General features: G+C 40.2%; 1 protein-coding gene across 5 annotated transcripts in view; it reads right to left on the bottom strand.

Moving 5' to 3' along the window:
• The window catches only part of TCERG1 (transcription elongation regulator 1), a 67,033-nt gene extending 53,466 nt beyond the window's left edge, over window positions 1–13,567 (bottom strand). For 3 of the 5 annotated variants that reach the window (XM_060240551.1, XM_060240552.1, XM_060240553.1), the window contains exons 1-5: window positions 13,378–13,533; window positions 9,371–9,596; window positions 6,557–6,709; window positions 6,149–6,398; window positions 2,593–2,835 (exon numbers count right to left, since the gene is read on the bottom strand). In XM_060240551.1, the coding sequence (XP_060096534.1) occupies window positions 2,593–2,835; window positions 6,149–6,398; window positions 6,557–6,709; window positions 9,371–9,596; window positions 13,378–13,481 (976 nt within the window). In that variant the 5' untranslated portion in view covers window positions 13,482–13,533. Of the gene's footprint in view, window positions 1–2,592; window positions 2,836–6,148; window positions 6,399–6,556; window positions 6,710–9,370; window positions 9,597–10,066; window positions 10,159–13,377 lie in introns of all 5 variants that reach the window. The other 2 variants (XM_060240554.1, XM_060240550.1) reach the window with 2 other exon arrangements.
• Window positions 13,568–21,174: the final 7,607 nt, after the last annotated feature.

Raw genomic sequence — 21,174 nt, 5'->3', positions numbered from 1 at the left:
TTTAAAATCTACTAAGATGTTTTTGTATTGTATCGGTTGTCTTAAAAGTGTCTCTTCTAAACTGATTCTCAAGTTTTATTCATGCCTGAAGCAAAATGCACAGCTGCTGTTGCACCGGTAAGTTTTTATGCTGCAAACTTGTAATGAATACAGACGTTACCGGTGCCAACTATGCTTTGAATATGGCTGAAAGTTAAGGTCAAACTATTACTTTAAAAAGATCCATGATGAAGAGGATTAAACTTGGGCAAGATTTCAACACAGCAGGTCTTCAAAATAAAACAGTAATTTTCTTTGCCAGACCTCATTTTGAAATGCACAGCTAGCCTTTAACATATGAACTAAGGAAGCAGCCTGTTTTCAAGGCCTGAATTTAACAAGTATCTAAAAGTTCTTCTCCAATAACCTGCAACACAGTAGCCTTGTTTAACCATTGGAATGTAGAGATCTGCATGGTTTCAGCTGTGCATCAGATGTATCTGCTGAAAATTTGTGTTTTAGTCAATGGAGTTACAAAATTCCCCCACATCCAACAACCAGAGAAATGTGGAGTGCTTCTGAAACAACTGAGCTACAGAGTCTGTGAGCAGGGCTTCCTGTTCATGAATATTTCACATCTCATTAGCAGCATTCCATTAACTACAGTTTTAAACAAATATTTCTGTCAATCTAATTTTTCTCAATAAACTGATGCTGTGACTTAGGGGCTCAAACATATTGCACTCTTGTATTAAGATTTTTTTTTCCCTGTTAGGGTAACAGGGTTAAAAAAGACATATAGCCAGGGCTCTACTATGATGGCCTGCACAGCTCAAAGATCACATGATTTAAAGGTTAAGAAAGAAGAAATTCTGAGGCTTTGTCCCCATCGTTTAGGCATGAATGCTGTCTTTAAATGCTACAGTATTTTCCAGTGCTAGATTGCTTAAACAGTATGAGCAGTCATTCATGTTGCACTGACTGGAACCAACAAAAGTCATTCTATAGATTCCAGAGATTCCACCACAAAGTAAGGCAACTTATTCAGGAGCATTAATAGCATAATGGGAAATATCTTATGAGCTGGAAGAACAACTACTATAAATTTCTTTGCATGAGTTCCTGAGAATGAGACAGCAATTGGATATAACTTGCCTAAAAAGGTTTTTTTTTAGACCACTAAAATGACTAAAACCCTGGCAATGGCAGTCCCAAGTGCTCAAACGGTATTGTTCTTCCTCTTGAACTTATGAGAAGGGCTTGAAAACAATGACATCTGTAAGCAGATCACAAGTTTTACCTTCTTATAATTTCCAGAAACTCCCCTCCATCAAGCTCATTTCTGCAACTGTGTCAGCTTGACATTTACGCAGTTTTTAAGAATGAAATATGCTTACTGCAAGAATTTAACTGATGATATTTCACATAGCATCATTTGTGTTGCCTAAGGTTTTAAACAAATATTCCTGTCAATCTAAATTTTGCTGTTACTTAGTGGTTTAAACATACTTCACTGTTGTATTAAGATTTTTTTCCCCTGTTAGGGTAATAGGGTTAAAAAGACATATAGCCAGGGCTCCACTATGACGGCCTACAGTGCTCAAAGATTACATGATGTAAAGGATATTTGTAATCCATGTTTTCTGAATTTGTGCTACATTAATACAGAAGCACCTGCCTTTTAAAAAAGATGTGTTTCCTGCAACTGCAGATTAACAGTCTCTTTGCAATGGCCTTTACACTGAACCTGTGAGGCTGCAATTCAGAGTCCCATGCACAAATGGAAAACATGCATAAGGATGTAAATGCATGTCACCAATCTTCATACCGCACAATATCGCATCTGATCTGAAGAGTCCCCAGTTTTCATTTATAGCCTTTCAAGGAGTGCAAGAGTCTACAACAGAAAGGAATACTAGAAGGGAACCGCAAGTGTGGACTACCACATGCAGCCTTTGCTTTTGTATAATAGCTGTATTTACTTCAGCCCTAACTTTAAACTTCCTTATTGCTGCCTAGTGGAAAAAGAACACTTAGCAACACCACTACTAAGCGGTCCTGTCCTCTACATTCCATCAGTTTAATGTCAAGAACACAGACCTATATAAAATCTAAATTTGAAGAATGGTGTTAGTGGCTACATTAGAACTTTTAGCTAAACAACCAATGCTATTAATAATTAGCTAACTTGAAAGTTAATTCACCCCAGAAGCTGTTCACTGCTTTTGTTTACTACAAAACAAGAGTCTCGTTTGATGAAAAACAACCACTGCTTTTCATATAAAAAAAAGAATATCATACTGCCAGAGACAAGGGGAATTTCTTCCAACTATTCACTGCAAAGTTAATAAAGTACGATGCCTAAAATATAAATTATATTCTGTTCATACTGAGAATAATGTTTTACACGATCAGTGTGGCTTGGCTTCTCCAATATTTACTTTCTTGGAAACTTTTACTTTAAAGAGCCTGTCTTTTGATTTCAAATTATCTGAAGAATATACTTTGAATGAAAAGGATTCAGGAAAATTTCATACACAATGGACACGTGAGTGCAAACAAATTGACAACATGGACATGTGGCTGACAAAACAGTTATAGTTGTCAATTTACCTGGAAGCGGAATAGGCATGCCAGGAAGGGGAACTCGAAATGGAGGTACCATTACTGGTGGAAAAGCAGGAATTGCTGCTGTTGGCTGAGGTACTGCATGAGGAACTGCAGGAGGTAATGTCTGTGGGACTGGCTGTGGTACAGTTTGCACAGGTGTAGCAGAAGGAGCAGAAGTTGAAACACTGACAGAAGGTGTAGCGATTGAAACAGCTGAGCTGGGGGTCTGGTCTTGTGCTGTAGGTGCTGATGGAGAAAACAAACATCCAAAACCATGTATTATACAGTTTGACTTGTTTACTTAAGAGCTCTTACCAACATTTCATCACTTCTGAAGAAGTGAGCAGTGATTCACAACAGCTCATACCCTGCCACAAATTTTCTAAGTCTTTAAGGTGGTACGTGACTCTTACTCTTTTCTACTGCTACAGAAAAAACAACATAGCTATCCATCTTGATCTATCAACATTTTATTGTAAATTCATGCAAAAGGATTTATGAATATCTATAGTTTTCAAAGAGGGTATTCTGGAACTTGCACATTATTAAATTGCAGCAGAAATAGCATCATGTTTTATAAGGATTCTCAAGGTGCTCAGGAAACACAGCCTCCTTCAAAGTACTTCTACTATACAGGCCAGACTACTAAAGTAATCTCTGCAGTTGTGAACATCTACTCTATACAAAACACATAATACATTTTTAAAAACAGATGAGACTACGATTTTCTTTAAAGGATAATTATAATTTTTTTCCTTCGGCTCCATCTCCTGCACACAAAAAAACCCTTTAGAAACATCCAGATTAGAGCTTTCAATCAATTCACCGAACATCAAATTTATATAGTTGATCTTCTCAAAAAGAAAAAGCACCAAAAAACTATGCTATCCCTCAATTTATGGAGGGCACATGCCATGTGTATCACAAACAAAAGAAAAAACAGAATACACCACAAAAGCTGCTCAGGATTTGTCCAGCAACAAGATACAGTAGGCATATTCTAGAGTCCTATAGCACCTCCCAGTGGTGCCAAAGATTAATATTAAAACTAGGCAACGTTAGTGAAGACGGCCTTTAAGATGCTGCAGTAATCCTTATGAAAGTGAGACAAGTTATTAAAATTTTGACTGCAATTTTGTAGTCACTCCGAAAAAGCTTATTTGGCAAAAGAATAACCTACAGTAATTGTTTAAGGAACATTACTTAGGTCACTAAAACACTCAGGAAGTACTTACTTATTATGCAGATTTTTACTCTTGAAAATCAATGTTATAATTTTATAAAATGCCATATGCAAGGTTCTCATGAGTTATAACTAAAAGCAATATTACACAAGGGTAACAAAACCTGCTTAATTTCTATAATTTTCTACTATAGAAAAACACAAACATTTTGAAGAGGGGTGGATCTTATTCTGATTTTAGGAAAAGTGAAGCACAGTGATACTGTGCACTGCTAAAGATAGTATATTTTAAAGCTATTGTCCTCTTGAGACTAACCATGTCCTCCTAGGATAATTTTTAATTGTAAAAATGCAAAACATGAAACTTTTTGAAAAAAATCTAGCCTCAAAAAAGTCAAATTCACTAGTGTAATCAATAATTTAGGTCAACAAATTTTACTTTGGGCCACAATTAAAACAAACCACATGATAAAGTAAAGACAAGATATCTTTATACAGAACATGAATGTTTCAAAAAGGAGATGTTATAAATTTATTTCCTCATATGATCTGAATCCTAAAGTTTTGTCTAATCTTGTTGGGATTTAAAAACAGATTATGCTACACAAAAAGAACTATACTTCAGATGAAAAATAAGCCTGTATAAATACATGACTGCAGCTGCAACACAATTCAGCCTTTTATGTTGTACTAAAAGGTAAAGGTAGTCTCCTGTGCAAACACCAGTTGTTTCCGACTCTGAAGTGACGTCGCAACAGAAGTAAATGACAACTTGTAAGCCTTAACATTTTAAGACCTCATTCACTCATCTGCCCGTATGCTGTTTAATTATTGCAAATTGCCATGCTCAACACAACACAAATATTAGGAATACATAATCATATGGTAGCTAATGTATTCCTTAACATCCAAGACTTTTACTTTCAAAAAATTAGAATGCTGCAAAACCATCAAGTTCAAAACGACAAGGAAAAGTGGAAATATATTCCAAAAGGATCAAAACATTTTTTAAATGTATGCAAAAAGAAGGGGATTTAAGAACCATCCTCCATTTATTTTGCAAACCCAACTTAGGGAATTTATTTTGAAAACCCTAAGCTTAGGGCTTAGGGAATAAAACCATTCACTTGCTCTGGCTGCCCTGATCATGGCACCAATCAACCAATAAAAATAACCACTTAAGAATCCTCCTCCACAAATAAGAAACTCTGCCAATCAAAATACAGCAACACAGAATTCACAAAACTCTCTTTACAGGTTTCCTTCATTATAAATGTATAGAGAAGGCAAGCCCTTTTCATCAACAGAAAGGCCTTTCCCTTCCATCATAAAAGGAATAAAGGAAAGCCTTCTCTTGAACTTCTGAAACCATTCAATAAATGTAACAAGCAATCCTTTCCTTCTTCTCTATAAAAGTAAGATTAGATTATATAGGGCCGTTGACAAAACTGCAAACAAGCCTGCATCTTGATGTCTTACTGTTGGCATTAGCAGTCGTAACGCTACCACCTTATACAGTGAATTTTCAGGAAAATTTGAATGCACACAGTTGTCACCACAGATCTATAGGGTCCCCATTCCCCTGTATTATTAGAAAATCATTATGTATTAAATGTGCAAGTGTGAAGTATTCCTCTTCCTTTCATATAAGCATTTTATCTGCAAAAACAGTTTCATCTGCCAAAACAGGTTAATATTTATAGCCAGGGTATGTTTATGATCTCACGTGACAGCACTCATATAAGCACTCTTGGAATGAATAGAGACGTTACCATGCTCATGTGAAAGAACCAAATGTGTAAACTGCTCTCTCTTCATGGGTGGCCTTCACAAAAACTGGGGTGTGTGTTCCTGAGATATTTCCAATGGATATAGCTATGGGGTAACAACAGCACAGATCTGTGAAACTAAGAGCCAATTTACATATGTTAAACAGTCCCTTTTCCTTTCCGACTGATCTTAGCCAAAGAAGGATATGTCTGAAGAAGGAAAAAAACTGTCAGCTGGAACAGAGAAAGGCAGCAACATGGTACACTGCAGACCTTCTTCTATGCAGGGCTGGCGCGTAGGAGTAGGCCAGGTAGGGGGCCATCTAGGGCACCACCTGGCCTACAGGGGCGCCACCTTCCCCCGTTTTTGGCTTCCTGGGTCTGCACAGACCTGGGAAGCAGAGAGTGGGGCAATGGTGTATTGGTGTGTGCTCTTATCCAAGCCCATTTTAAAACTTGCATGGAGAAGAGCATGCCTTGCCTCGTCTCTCTCACCTTTCCAGGTCTGCAGGAGCGGGCCTAGGGCACCAGGAACTCTGGCATTGGCACTGCTTCTATGAATAAACAAAAATTTACACCCCCCCCCCAACCCTACCAGTTTACTCACTGGAAACTGTTTGTGAAACAGATGTTGCAGTAGTAGTAGATGACGTTGTTGAAGGCTGACTACTTGATGATATGGAAGGAGATACTGCTGATGCAGGACTACTAGTAGTTGGTGTGGAGGCACCCACAGCTTGGGCCTGAGCTTGGGCCTGAGCAGCCAGCATCGGTGTCAGCTCTGACTGCTGAATAACTTTTACTCCATCTGGTTTGGTCCATGCTGATTCACGTGTTCTTGCATTGTAGTAATAAACCTGAAGAAAAACAGTCAATTTTGGGGGGTAAATAACCTGTTTCTCCCATTCATCTTTGAAATTCAAAGTTTAAAAATTTCTTTAGAATATACTGATTTGGTTTTTGAATATTATGGAAAGCAACTTCATGGTACCATCTTAACTGATAAAATTACTACCTTTCCATCTGGAGTTTTGTTTTCTACCCATATCTCTTCAGTAGGGGGCATTGTTGGTGTTCCAGGAGCAGTAACTGGTGGCATCCCTGGAGGAAACATCATACCAGGAGGTGGTGGCATATTACCCATAGGAGGAGGCATGAAAGGTGGTCTCTATAAATAAACACAAGGGGAAAAAAATTACAGGATATGTTCCAAGGTTGGATTCAACAATTCCATGTAGAGGCCATAAGTAACAACATGGGATGCTAGGTGAAAGCGCGGGGGTGGGGGTGGAACAGCCATAAGTGGAAATACACTCAAGGAAAAAAATAAACACACATAAATGAAAAAATTGCAGGATATGTTCCAAAGTTGAATTCAGTGATTCCACATACAGACCCCTCAGTAACAACATGGGATGCTAGATAAAGTGGGGAGGGGGGGACTGCAGCCATGAAAGGAAATTGACTAAAATCTCCCTTCTGCACCCCACAGAAGTGCAGAATGTTCTATTAATAAAGCAAATGCTCTTACAATACTACAGGGGATGAGGATGGGGAGATTTCAGCCAATTTTCTCCTTCTGATTGCAACTTCCACCCCCAATCTTGCACTGTTCCAACACCCTCAATGTCTGTTTGCATTTAACAAGTAATTGAATGAAGTCTGCAACACATCTTATGCTCCACTGGAGACTTTAAAAACTGCTATTCCACCATGTTCATTCTTCTCTTCCTTGTATTTTTGCACTGAGTATAAAGGCACATGATCTGGGAAATTTGAATACTGTATTATATTTTGCTTGCATCTAATCAAAGTTATTATATGACCTGTACTTAGAAATGTGGAAGCCCAAAAACCCAGTGCCCTTCCACTCAAGGATCCCCCCCCGCCCGCCAATATTTCTGGTGGAAAAACTGGAAAATTTTGGAAAGCATTGAAAAAGCTTCCTGTGAAGCATTTTCTCTGAGTGAGGAAAACTGTCGCGTCTTCCCAAATGACATCATGAAGAAATCTGAGGACTTCCTCAACTTTTCCAAAGAAAAATTGGGGGAGCACAGAACCCCCTCTAATGCTATCATCTTTTTAATGCCAAATAAAGTCTGTCCTATTTGCCTAAGCTTCTTTTAGCTATTATTTTATTGCTTCAGACACAAATGCCTTGGTAACATCTACACTGCATTATTGCTTTTACTGAAGGTCAATAAATGTCAGCTAGTAAAAAATGTGGCTGCAAGCAGTCTAAATTAATATACATGTGAAATCATTCTACTTGGAAACTGCAATTATGAAATTTCTTTCATAAAAGGGAAGATATCTGAGACAATTCATAAATTCTTTACCATTCTTTTTAGACTCAGGTTTGACTCATCAATCTGCTGTTAGCCCACTGAGTGACCTTGAATCAGCTACAGTTCTCAGCCTAGCCTATCTCATAGGGTCAAGTGTTAAATAGATGTCCAAGGCAAACTGCAGGTAATTGGTTAGACTGACTAAAATTTGCTATGTGATCTTGGGCCAATAACTCACTCTCAGCCTAATCTAACTCACATTGTTGTCAGGATAAAACAGAGGAGGAGAATGGAGTAAGCTGCTTTTCCATTAAGAAGAAAGGTGGGGCATAAAATGAAGTAAATAAATAATGTTGAAGACTGGGGATGGCAGATTAAAAATGACTGGTGGTTGGGTAGGAAGGAGGGAGAAAGGAGGGGAGATACCAGAAGAGAAAGAGTTTCTTATAATACCATGCATAGTGCCTAAAATCTGGCAATAATTATTGAATATACCATGCTATCTTCACAAGAAAACTAGAACTCCTGTACTAACCAATTGCTCTCTAGCTAGTGGCTGATTTTCAGTGAAAGCACATAATTTGGATAATTATGCTGCTTTTTACTAAACAGTATGTTACAAAATAGCATGGCCTCAGATAGGAAGTGAAAAATTAGTCTGTCTGAAAAACAGCCTCATATAGGCCCTACAGCAGGGAAATTTCATTACAATTCAAACATGGAAAAACAGCAGTGGAATTCACAACCTGGTTGTACATCTGAAGAGGGAAATGCTCTGCACGATAATATTGCTGAGCTGGATTCACAGACGACTGATATTCCTTAGTCACACTCAGTATACTTCCCATCCCTAACACAGTGACAGGTGCAGCTGTGTGGAAAGAAAAGCTAATAGGTATGTGAAATGAAAGACAAAGAAAAAATCTATAAAGGTAGTGGAAGAAAGGGGGCAAATAAGGCTATAACCATTAAGACAGCGCTGAAGGAAAGGAAAGCACAAGAGGCCACAGCTGAAGGGCTGGGAATAGAGGAAAGATGGTGACAATAAAGAAAGCTTCACCCAGGATCTACACAGGAAAGTAGTTCTTGTGAAAAGGAAACCCAAAGAGCTGGACTGCTAGAGAAACTACAATTTGGGAAGCTGAATGGAAAGGCAACTCAAGCCTAGATGAAGAAAGCAGGACAGAGGAACCAGATATAGAGGAGGAAACAGAGATGAGCAAATGAATAGTCAAATGGAAAGAAGACTTGAGAGAAGATACACATTGTTGTCTGAAACAGAGCAAAACGGCACATGTGCTATGTAAACTGGCAGGCCAAAACAGTTAGGCAGAGTGTGTCAGTCAAGAATTAGGATAGTTCAAGGTCATTTGATAGAACAGGCAGCAGGCAAAAAAGCCAGAGACTTAATATTACCAGACTACTACAAACCTTTGCACAGAAAAGATCTGCATTGCTAACAGCAAACCAGAGACCATACTTCACATACAACAACAAAATCTTTCACCCTTATGAAATATGCATCACAAAAACAATTTTACCTGTAAATGCGGCGGTCCCATAGGTGGAGGAATTCCTCCAGGGGGTGGCATTGGAGGCATATTTGGATCAAATGGAGGTCGCCCAAACGGAGGCCGAGGAGGTGGTGGTGGACCTCGCATCATACCAAAAGGTGGAGGCGGGCGCATAAGAGGTGGTGGGCCTCTCATGACAGTATTTGGTGGGGGAGCTGGACCACGAAATCTCAATGCTTGCTGCTGAGCCATTCTGTGGACAATATCAAAACAAAGCAGTTCTGTCTTCAAGCCTGATCACTCAAAAGGTGATGTTATAAGTGAACCAAAACATTGTACCAAACATTCTCATAAACAATCTTGGGGCTCCAAACTTTATCCTCACAATTTAAATGCGTTAGAAAACATTATCTAGACTGGGGCAACTTAGAACGGAAAGGAACTGCGAAAGTTTCCCTCCCACAGGCCTAGTTATCAAAGCACCTCAGACATGAGGTACAAAACCCATACCTCTTCTATATATACCCTAGGCTTCTTGTACTGGTTGCTAGTGATTAATTCCATGGCACCCAATGGTTACATTGCATAATGTGAATGGGCATCCACCACACACTTGGATGGAAACATCTACATCCTTTTCACTTGTAACCTACAGCAGCCCCACGGTACCACCCAGCCCCCTATGATGAAGCTTAGTAAATGTATATATAGAAAAAAGTTCACCTTTGTAACCAACAAACGCTCTTCTGATGCTCTCAGGAAAACAATTTTGCCCACCATTTAGTGCCAGTGCAATACCAATGTTGGCATGATGACTCAAAATTGAAAAAAACAAAGGTTATAAGGTGGTGAACAACAGACACATAATTCAACACTCATTATTCAGACACCTTCCAATTTAAGTTGCATAGTATCAAGATGTTTAGAAATTCTCTTGCTGTATATAAACCATAAATTTGTGATGTGATGCCTTAAATGACCACTGCTATCACCTGAGTAATACTTTTACCAGTGCGTTACTACTTTTGATGAAGTTATTTGCATATATAAAATGCAAGTGTATTTTATCAATTATGTAAGATATACAATTTAGCCTTTTCTAGCTGCAGCTAGTATATAGCCTTTCTTTAAAATGATTTTTTGTAACTGACATAATAAGCATGCATTTTGTTCTTAGGCATTAGTATTCAAGAACCAAACTAGAGAATAACTAGTGATTCTCTATATTAACCTACTTTACAAAAAATATTCCTCTGCCAGTTCTGGAAATGCTCGCTATGAAACTGGTAGTAATAATATATAACTTTTGATTTTTTTAAACATAAAAGAGCCATAAAAATATCTATGTATGCTATCTGTGGATTCACTACAAAACATTTTCATGTCGTAGTGTTAAAAAAAACCCCTATAAAATTAGTAGCCTATTTACAAGTACAAACATTGTAATAAACGGTTAGCTAGTCTATTGCAACCGATATCTATTTTTGTAGTTGCTAAGTCATGGAAATTTAACAGAACTACACTTTCTGGAGGAGTCAACAAGCAATCAATTCCTCCATACCTGTAAGGAACTATATTATTTGCAGCCTGGCTAGTAAGTATTAGCTGTAGAATCCAATTCTCATTTGCTACATTCAAATACATATTAAGTTTATGAAATTAACATCACCAATAATAAACTCTGGGATAACCTGATCATCTGAATCCATCCCAATGAAGACAAAAGACAGATCTAAAAGAACGTATTTCTACTTATATTAACTAGGCATTCAAAAAGCTTCCTTCCTAGCTGAGGAGGGGGGAAAAGATCTGTACCCTGACAGAATTTTCATATTTCAGCCTTCTTTCTCCACATTCACCACTCATTGTGGAAGTTAGGTATGATTACCACCAGTCCACCTCTGCAGCAGGCTTGGTCAAGAGGAAATCTGGCACTATTTTATGTTGAGAACGCAAGTCATCTTTCTCTAGACTTCCAAAATCCTAGCTTCTAGCATCACTGCAGCAATTAAATTCTCAGAGACGCCTGTTCAGTCTGCCACGGTTTCTTGATCATGTTGGGAGTTTCAAAGAAACACTGCCTTTTACATACAATAATGAGCAAGTGTTCAGAGTCTGCTATAACACCTAGTGATCATTAACACCTACATGGAATAAGCTCCTCGTGCCACTTCAATTACCTACAGGCTGTTACGGTATGTCTTAAACAACATGGTGATCTAGAAGAATTACTTCAGACTAAGACCACTGAAATCAACAGGCTTAGAAAGCAGTAAATCTGCATAAGATTACACTGCCAGAATGTAAGATAAGATGCAAAACATCTTGTTTTTCATTCATCTGTTATGACCTAGCACATACTATATATATTGCATTCCAACCAGCATGAACATGTATAAAGTTATTTTAATAACTAACTCTCATTCCTCTTACAATCGCATTATACTTCCATATAGGAAAAGTGTAAAATGTGCATGTAAGATGATCACAAACAACTATTCAGCTTTGTAGTCAATATATATAATCCGTCTGTACAAAGAGAAAAAATCAAGCATCTTCGAATATGTGGTCTTCTCTACATGGATGTGTCTATTTATGTTGGGAAAATTTAACCAGAGAAGTATTCCACAGAACTATCCGGCAAAAAAATATGTTGCACAGGCAAGGTAAACTTACTGGCTGATCATCTCTCAACTTTTTGATGGATTTGGGAATACTCTGATTTTTTTTAATTAAATAAACAACAAATGCGTCACTGCTTACATTCATGTGAAAACGCCTCAGGCCTTTTGGCCCAGTGTTTTTTTGCTTCGACTAGCAACCTTTTCCAAAGATCTCAGCTGAGTTTCCCATCACCTTTTGGGTGGAGAGAGATGACTTTGAACCTGCCCCCTTACACATGCACTGTATATGTTTTATCATTGAGTCAGCGCTTCATGATGGCAGACGAACAGAGAACTATTACTCCAACTATAGCTCAGAACTGGCGCCACTGCACCCAACTGATAAATCTGGTTTAAGAGAGGAAACGTATGTTACTCAGAAGTATCCCCCCCCCCCCCCACTATTCAATAGGGCTTAGCTTCAGCTAAACGCGACTAAATAAATAGCAAGCCTTTATTGGCATAAAACAGATTTAGCAGTAAAATAGTAATATAAATAATATAAAATCCTAGATTATAAAGTACATAGGGAGCTAAAATAAGTAAAATATATATGAGTCGAGTTTAGCCAAATTAAATAATTAAAACAAATAAAATGTGGTCATTGCAGGACCATTCTCTGTCGTATTTCCATGGCCTGTTGGAGAAATCTAGCCACCCTTAAAGTTACCTCAGCGCAAGTGTCATTTAAAAGTTTGTGGACTTTGCCTGAATCAGCACAGCCCAACATATCTGCTAAGATAGCTTTCAAGTATATACAACGAATATCTTCATAAAGAGGACAGTTCAGTAGCACATGGGAAATAGTTTCAATACACTTGGAATTACAAGGCGCGACTAGAACTGCAGCCTCAGCCCCGCCGCAAACAGGGAGCGTTAAAGAGTGAAAACGGGCAACTGAAGTTGACACGGAGCAAAGGACATTTTTTTTATCCAGACCCGATAGCAAAATGTTAGCAGAGCGAAAGTAGATCAGAACCTTCAGTTTCAGTAGCTCCGGACCTAAAAGTTTTGTGGAAGAACTATTCAAAAGAAGGGAGAAGGGAGGGGGGGGGGTGGACTACCCCTCCAGTGCGTTGCCCAATTCCACGTGAGAAACCTAAATGGGAATTAAACGGTGGGGACAAGTAACGGAGAATCTCACCCAGGCAACAACAAAAAAATGACGCCTGAAGCGAATGTGCGTGGGGGAGGGGAGGAGCGGAGCGGAGCCCGAACGGTCGCTTCCGCCTCGAGGCTGGCCTCAAGGTAAATGCGGCCGTGCTCCCCGCGCGCGCTCTCTCTCTCTCGCTCTCACAAAGGCCTCGTGCTCGAGCGATCGACGCATGAGCGCCGCCAGCCGCGAGCGCGGAGAGGAATATTTCGTCTTACCTGATCTCATTATTGTAACGCTCCGCTGCACCCGCGTCCCCTTCGCCGCCACCAACTCCGGCGCCGCCACTAGCGCCACTGCCACCTCCTCCTCGTTCCGCCATCACCAGCCGACTCTGCCGCCTCGCACACCCACCCTCGCCAAGCCTCGCTGCGTTTCACTGGCTGATGGCCACGTCAATCAGGCCGCGGCGCAGATTGAGACGAACCCTTATTGGCAGCCTTCGCCGCCGATTTTGAATGAGGGATAGAAAGCGAGCGCTGATTGGGTGGTTTTGCTCATGAGCCGTGACGTAGCCCTTTCGCATGCGCCCTTAGAGGCGAACAACGGGAGCACGGCACGTGACCAGTAACCCGGAACTGACATAATTTCTTTTTTTTTTTTTTAAGGCTGTTCCGTTTCCTTTCCCAACCAGTAGGAATCGAGAACGTACTTGAATGGGGGTGGTGATTTAATATTTCATTCCCCCCCCCCCCGCGTGGTCTCATTTTATAGACTAATCAACCCAGAAAAATTTCCAAAATGAAGGGCGGTTAACCGAATCTGGGCTGCTAAGGCAGCACTTTCTGAGTCGCGTTGATACCAGGCTACGAAGCGTGTTGGAAAATACGGCTGAGCTACGCTAGTCAAAGAAGCAGAATTGGAGAAACTGCACTAATAGAGTTTGGATTGCGGAAATTTGAAAGCAAGCAAAAAGCTTGATACAGAGCTGAAACTAAGAATAAGCATGACACGTTAAACAGTGCAGGCATCACCTAGTAGGGGCATACTTACAGCAACCGAACAGGGCTATAGTCGGGTCATTTTGTAGAAAAAGAGATGCCGGAGCGCATTAGCACAACTCATTTGAATAACTCATTTGCATATGCACACATCCCTGACACCACCTGAAGGTGTACAAAAGTATATCAGCTCAGCATCTACTTTAAAAAGCTTGAATTATAATTGTTATAATAAAACTTTACTCCTATAATACTTTTTAAATTAATTTTTCCTATGTGGCCACAGTGCCATGAGGAAGAGTTCCATCTGTCTGCTTTGTACGTTTTGGTTATTTTCCCATTTTTTTTTGTGGGCGAAAATATTAGAAACTGTCAAATCTCAAGAGTTCAGCAAAATTCTCACAGGGGGTTTGAACAATGCATCCCAAAAGTAAGTATTTGGGTGGGGTATAAGAAAGAAAGCGCAATAAAATCTAGAGGTTCCAGAGCTCTGCTCCTGTGAGCTCCTGCTCAAAATTAGGCCTGACTGTAGTACAGTTTACAGTCATTACCCCTTTACCAAACCATCTTTCAGAACAACTCTCCTAAAGTACAGCCCTCTTACCTGTGTAAAAAAGCCCTCCTGAACCAGTCAGTTTTTATTAGTTTGCACATAGCCAAGGGAATGGGAGCCTTTCTGACCTCATCAGGCAGCCCATTTCATAAGATGGGGCCACAATCAAGAATGCTAGGGTTCCCAACCTCCCACTGGGGGCGGGGTTTTCACTGATCTCAGGGCCTACAACCTGCCAGCACAGGATTGGCTGGCAGGGGAGCCCCACCCCTGAAGAACTCCAACAGCACCCAACATGCCTGGTGCGATTATGTCACCCAGAAGTGATGTCATTTCCCTGCCAGCAACCAGGTAGGACCTGGCAACCAAGGTTGCCAATCCCCAGTTGGGGGCAGGGGGTCCCCCAGTTTGGAGGCCCTCCCCTTGCTTCAGGGCCATCAGAAAGCGGGGGGGGGGGAGGAAATGTCTTCTGGCCACACTATTAATCCCTATGGAGACTGATTCCCATTGGGTATAATGGAGAATTCATCTGCGGGTCTCTGGGGGGCTGTTTTATGAGGTAGAGGCAACAAATTTGCAGGATACCATCCAGTGCCTCTCCTCAAAACACAGTCCCAAGTTTCAAAAAGACTGGACCACAGGGTCCAATTCTATGAGCCCCAAAAGAAGGTGCCTCTATCCTTCATTATTTCCAATGTAGGGGAGGCATTTAAAAGGTGTGCAGTCCCATTAAATGTGATGGCCACAACTCCCTTTGGAGTTCAATTATGCTTGTCACAACCTTGCTTCTGGTTCCACCCCCAATGTCTCCTGGCTCCATCCGCAAAGTATCCAGATATTCCTTACATTGGACTTGGCAACCCTAAAGAATACATATGTATGGCCAGTTGTTAATTTTGCCCATCTGCACGGTGGCACCTGCAGAAGGCCCTGCTCAGATGAGTTAAGTTGCTATGGTGGAGTTTCGGCATACATCAAGAGTTTTGTATCATCACTTCTGTCTTGTCTGGATTCAGTTTAGACTGATTTGTGAAAGGGAATTTCCCCCTATAGTTCATAAACACTTTTCCTAACCGCAGTTTCCCGAAATAATATGGTGTCCCCAGGACCCAATGAATGAGACCCAGTACTTTTTCATAAACAGATAAGCTTTATTGTACTCCAGTTTTTCTCCCAGGACAGCGTACTTATGCTATTCATAGGAAAGCAAAAACAGATAGCAGATTCACATTATTCTCATCAGTTAGAGCCCTGATACATCATGATATGGCTAGATAAATTCTTATACAGTTATGCTGTTAGAATCTAGTTACTACAATTAAAATACTTTCCAGTTTCAGTAGCTAGACTTCTGTTTCTCAATTAATAAACCTCTTCTTACATTCTTGTACCTCTTAATGTCTAAGTTTGCTAAGAATCTAAATTCCCAATTTTCCTCTTCTCTCTCTATGTTCCATCAGCCTATATCCTTGGTAGAGATCTCTAACCAATCTCTCAGCTCACCTCCCCAGAATAACCATTGGCATTCTAGGGGGGCAGCAGCTCTATGGGAACTATGGGAAGCTTTTATAGCTTTCTAGCCTGAGAATCTATTTCTTATCTCTAATAAAAACTCTTTCCCAGGTCCATCTAGCACCAGCTCGACTTGCAGATGGTCCTGGCTTATGTCCATCTATCTTCAGATCTGCAGATCTCAGGCTAAACTCAGATAAGTTCCTGTGAGAACCTCTCCTGCTAACAAACTTCTTCACAGCAAAATTCATATCTCTCTCTCTAAAATTATCCTAAAGTGAACTCTTTCTAGTTGACCTAAATTCTCTCTACCAGCACTTAAATCTAGAAGTTTCTAGGCCTAAGTAAATTCAAATGCTTTAAACAGTGTAAAAAGACATAGGTTGATGATATAAGGGAACCAATTTTTAATTTTTTCCGCAACAGTTCGCTTTCAGCCATTTGACCACAGCAGTCAGCCAACTCAAGACCTCTACCGCATCGCCAGGGGATTTTGAAAGACACAGAGCTGAGTATCATCCATGTACTGATGACATCCAGTTCCAAAGATATTATACCCTTTTCCTAAAGGCTTTACACAGAGGTAGAATAACATGGAATTCCCACCCCTACTCTCTACACATGCACAGGATTGCAGTTTTAGTTTAAAGAAAGAAGATATTGGATTTATATCCCGCCCTTCACTCTGAAGCTCAGGGTCTCAGAGCAGCTCACAATCTCCTTTATCTTCCTCCCCCACAACAGACACCCTGTGAGGTAGATGGGGCTGAGAGAAGCTCTCCCAGAAGCTGCCTTTTCAAAGACAGCTCTGTGATAGCTATGGCTGACCCAAGGCCATTCCAGCAGCTGAAAGTGGAGGAGTGGGGAATCAAACCCAGTTCTCCCAGATAAGAATCCACGCACTTAACCTCTACACCAAACTGGCCCTCCTTTCTCACATCAGACTTTCTAGTTAATACAATTCAGACTATCCCTGAAGTTTCCAAGAACAGCTGTGCTGGTTCATAGTAGAACAACTAGATTCAAGCCCAGGAGTACCTTAGAGACCAACATGATTTGGGGGATGGGGTGCAAGCTTTCCAGCATTAGAGCTCCCTCGATTAAATAAAAGGAACTTTGCCTCTCAAAAATCTTGTTCTCTAAGGTGCTGCTGGACTCAGATTTAGTCATATAAATCAGTGGACTCCTTTAATCAAAATTTATTAACTAACATCATGTAGTTATGATGTTCATAACTACAGCCTTCATCCCCCAGAAGGACACTGAAGTGGTTTGACACACTCTCCCCTTCTCTTTTATCCTCACAACGAACCTATGAGGCGGGTTAACTCAGAGTATATTACTGGTCCAAGGTTTCCCAGCAAGCTGCCAGGGCAGAGTGGGCATATGAATCAGGATCTCCCAGATCTGTTTTGGACACCCTAACCATCAGCTCCTACTAAACACACTATATTTTAATGTATTCTTTTTTCCTAATGGCAAACTAGAATGATGTTTATAATGTATGTTACATATTCAAAAGCAAATTAGGTGGACAGGAACACCTCTGGGAAAGGCATGTTCTCAGTTTAACCCAGACCTGCAAGCAACAGAGCAATGAACAGCCTCCATTTATTGCCTTATGACACTCTCACCATCATTCTCCCATTCTGACATGTTACTGTTTTCTTGGTTTCCTAAGCAAATGCTATCCAGACCAAATGTTCTTTCAGTTTGTTAATTTCACTATGAGTTGTGTTTTTTCTAAACTAAAACCTCAGTATTCAGGTTAAATTGCCGTGTTGGCACTTTGTGATAAATAAGTGGGTTTTGCGTTGCCGTTTGGGCACTCAGTCTCTAAAAGCTTCACCATCACTGTCCTAGGAGTTCAGGGTGGTATCTTCAGTCTTTATTAAAAACTGTCTTTGACCAGCACCCCAGATTCTCTACAATGTGCTGGTTATTACCTTTAAAGCCCTACATGGTCAAGGACCTGTCTACCTTAGGGACCATCTCTCCCCACATGTTCCCCAGAGGGTACTTAGATCAGGAACTCAAAATTTGCTATCGATTCCCAGGCTGAGGGAGGCAAGACTCAAAACAACATGAGAAGGAATCTTCTCAAGCACTGCCTCTTATTGGTGGAACCAACTCTTCTGGATGTTAGAGCCTTGTGGAACCTTGCCCAGTTCTGCAAGGCCTGCAAGACTATGCTATTTCAGCTAGCATTCATCTGGAATGCTGGACCTGAACTAATGTTTTAAGACCACTGAATGCCATCTTTAAATTGTATGGAAATTAACACTTGAATTGTTTTTAACATAATTTTTTTTGTTGTTTCATTATGAATTGTGAGCTGCCCTGAGCCTGCTTTGGTGGGGAGGGCGGGATATAAATTGAATAAATCTAAACCTAAAGGGCAGGGTATAAATCCAATCATCATCATCATCTTCTCCTCCTCCTCCTTGAAAGTCCCATGTATACTGCCCAGTGATTGGTTGAGGAGATCAGACAGTTACGGCCTGCACTTTTTTATATATGTGGTTAATGAGAAGAGCTGAAAAGTTTAGGGTTTTCTCCTTTTTCTGTCGTGGAGCTTGGGTACGAACAGGCAAAAACTATGAAGCAAAAGGTGACTGGCAGACAGATCTAGAGTTCAACCCTTCTAAGTCGATTAAAGTAGAGAGTGTAACTACACTTAGGACTGCATCACTGAACACCTCTGTGTAACTCTTATTTTCAGTCTTTTATTTAGCCACTAGGAGATCCCCTTTAACAACTTTCCTGTATCAGCATTTTGTATGACTATAGCAGTGCAAATCTAGAAATACATGATCTTAGTACATCTGCCTGTAGCTTGAACGGTGGAATGTTTTGAAGATGGAACTGAAAGAACATTAAGCAAAACATCACTTGTTCTTCACAATTAGGTTTTTCCAGAGGATATCTCATAGAATTCTGGGCTGATTTAATAACCTCTGATTAGTTCAGCCTCATAATCTGCCATTCAGGTGCTGCTTGGGAACAGTAGCAGTCACACCCAGTTGATAATGTTCTTGTATAGTAAATAATATACTGAGTTGTATTTTTTAATCTACTGTTAAATCCTTTAAATGAAGGACAAAGCTGGATGTGCAGCACACGTGGCTCAGTTTCTGCCTTCTTTTCATAGAGGAAGAACCAAATCTGCAATCACATTTGGAATAAACACAGGGCAGCACTAAGATATGGGCCTGAATAGCTTCAGGTTTTTTCTCTATCTGAGTCTTATATTCAGTTCCTCTGGTCATAGGCAGAGCATACAAGGACTAATGTCTGCCGATACTCTGAACCCAAGAGGTTTTTGTGGACCTATACTGGAACCCAGTTACCTTTTTCCATCCCACAGAAACTTGTGCCACATTCTTCTTTGAAAAACAATTGTCTGTAGATCTTCAGTGAGGTGCCCATTGATGTAGTAATGCCTACAGTTTCCTGGTTCCTGCTACAGTCTTGGGAATAAAATCCAAAGGATCTTGAATGGATCAGGAAAAATAGTATTGGATGACACCTTACTAGAGCTGATTGACTAGCAAAGCATTGAACTCACTGCCTGCAGGTAACAACTGTGGCTTGGGCAAAACATAGACTTAGATTTCTGTACTTGGAAATGTCTCCCTGTGGCCTTTGTTTGAAAACTGAAACCAAATAGCATTTCTTCCTCAGGCAAAGAGCAGTTCCCAGCTTGCCTATGCCTCCTTGGTACAGGAAATACTTTTAAAAAGTTGACGAGGCATTTTCAGGAGGTGCCCATTTTGAAACAGTTGTCTCTGTCATAGGAGGATGCTTGTAGCTGTCATGGAACCTGCCAACATGTGAGAGAATTTCCCAGTAGTGACTGGTTCTGTCCTGTGGGGGTGCCATTTTATGGTGGTGTCCCACTGCACTACCTCAAAATTTCAGAAATGCCTGCAGGCTCAACAAAAACAGAAACCTTTGATTTAACACAAGGCTAGCTGGTTAGTTAATGGATTTAAGAGGAAGATTTACTAATCAGTATATCAGGAAGTTCTGTCTCAGAACAATATGTCCTCTCAAGTTTGATATACTTTGAAAGGTTTTTTATGGTTAAAGCTGCTGAAGGCACAGTCTTGGAAGCAAATCTAGTCACTTTGCATTTACAGTGTTGGACTCCTCCAACAAATAAATTCCCTCAGTTCCTTCAGTGCTCTATGTTCTGAGATCCACTTACTTTACTGTATAGATGCCAAACTTCTGCATTATTCTTGTAAATTCCTTCTTGTCTTCAGGGCTATAAATGCAGGCATGACAGAGATGGAAGCTTTGACCTTTTTTATAGGCACAGACAGTCATATGAACATTGTAACCTTTTAACCCCCCATTTCCATTCTTGAGACAATCCCTCTGAACTTGAAAAAAAGATGTGTCCATTAATAGGAACAATACAATAAAATTGGTCAGAATGTCCAAAATCTCTGCATTACATCCCCCCAAACTATGTTCAAATCCTCTAACAAAAGAGAGGCAGCAAAGGGTTATTACTGAAATGCTGGTTATTACTGTTGGAGGATATTCAGCAGAGTTCACAAAGTGCAGTGGAAATAATGTATCACAGACATTGTGTGTGTTACTTCTAATAAAAAGTTTACTAAAAGAATTAGGGAAGGGTTACATGAGAAGAGAAACAATAACAGTGTAACTCGTCTTTCTACTTCTAGCCCCATCTTGTTTCTTCTTCGTCTCTGACCCTAAGAATAAAGGAAAAGAAGCGATCCCCCCAAAACTTCACCACTCATGTATGTGCAGAAGAGCATGTACTTTCTACCAACATACTGATTAGCCAATAGTCAATCTTAAGGTCACCTCATTAAGAATAATACATCCCCCTTCTTGGCAGAAAGATTCTTCTCTGCACCTAATTGGTTCTAAGCTAACTAGTTAACATTAGCATACATGTAATTCAGCTTAACTCTTTCATGACTGAAGGCATGACACTTGCAAAACCCAACAGACCTCCAAGGAAGTCCAGG

This window comes from Heteronotia binoei, chromosome 5 (genome assembly GCF_032191835.1).
Source record: "Heteronotia binoei isolate CCM8104 ecotype False Entrance Well chromosome 5, APGP_CSIRO_Hbin_v1, whole genome shotgun sequence".
NCBI classification, from domain to species: domain Eukaryota; kingdom Metazoa; phylum Chordata; class Lepidosauria; order Squamata; family Gekkonidae; genus Heteronotia; species Heteronotia binoei.
Note: the sequence above shows the minus strand (reverse complement) of the source record. Positions and strands in the feature narration are given on the sequence as shown.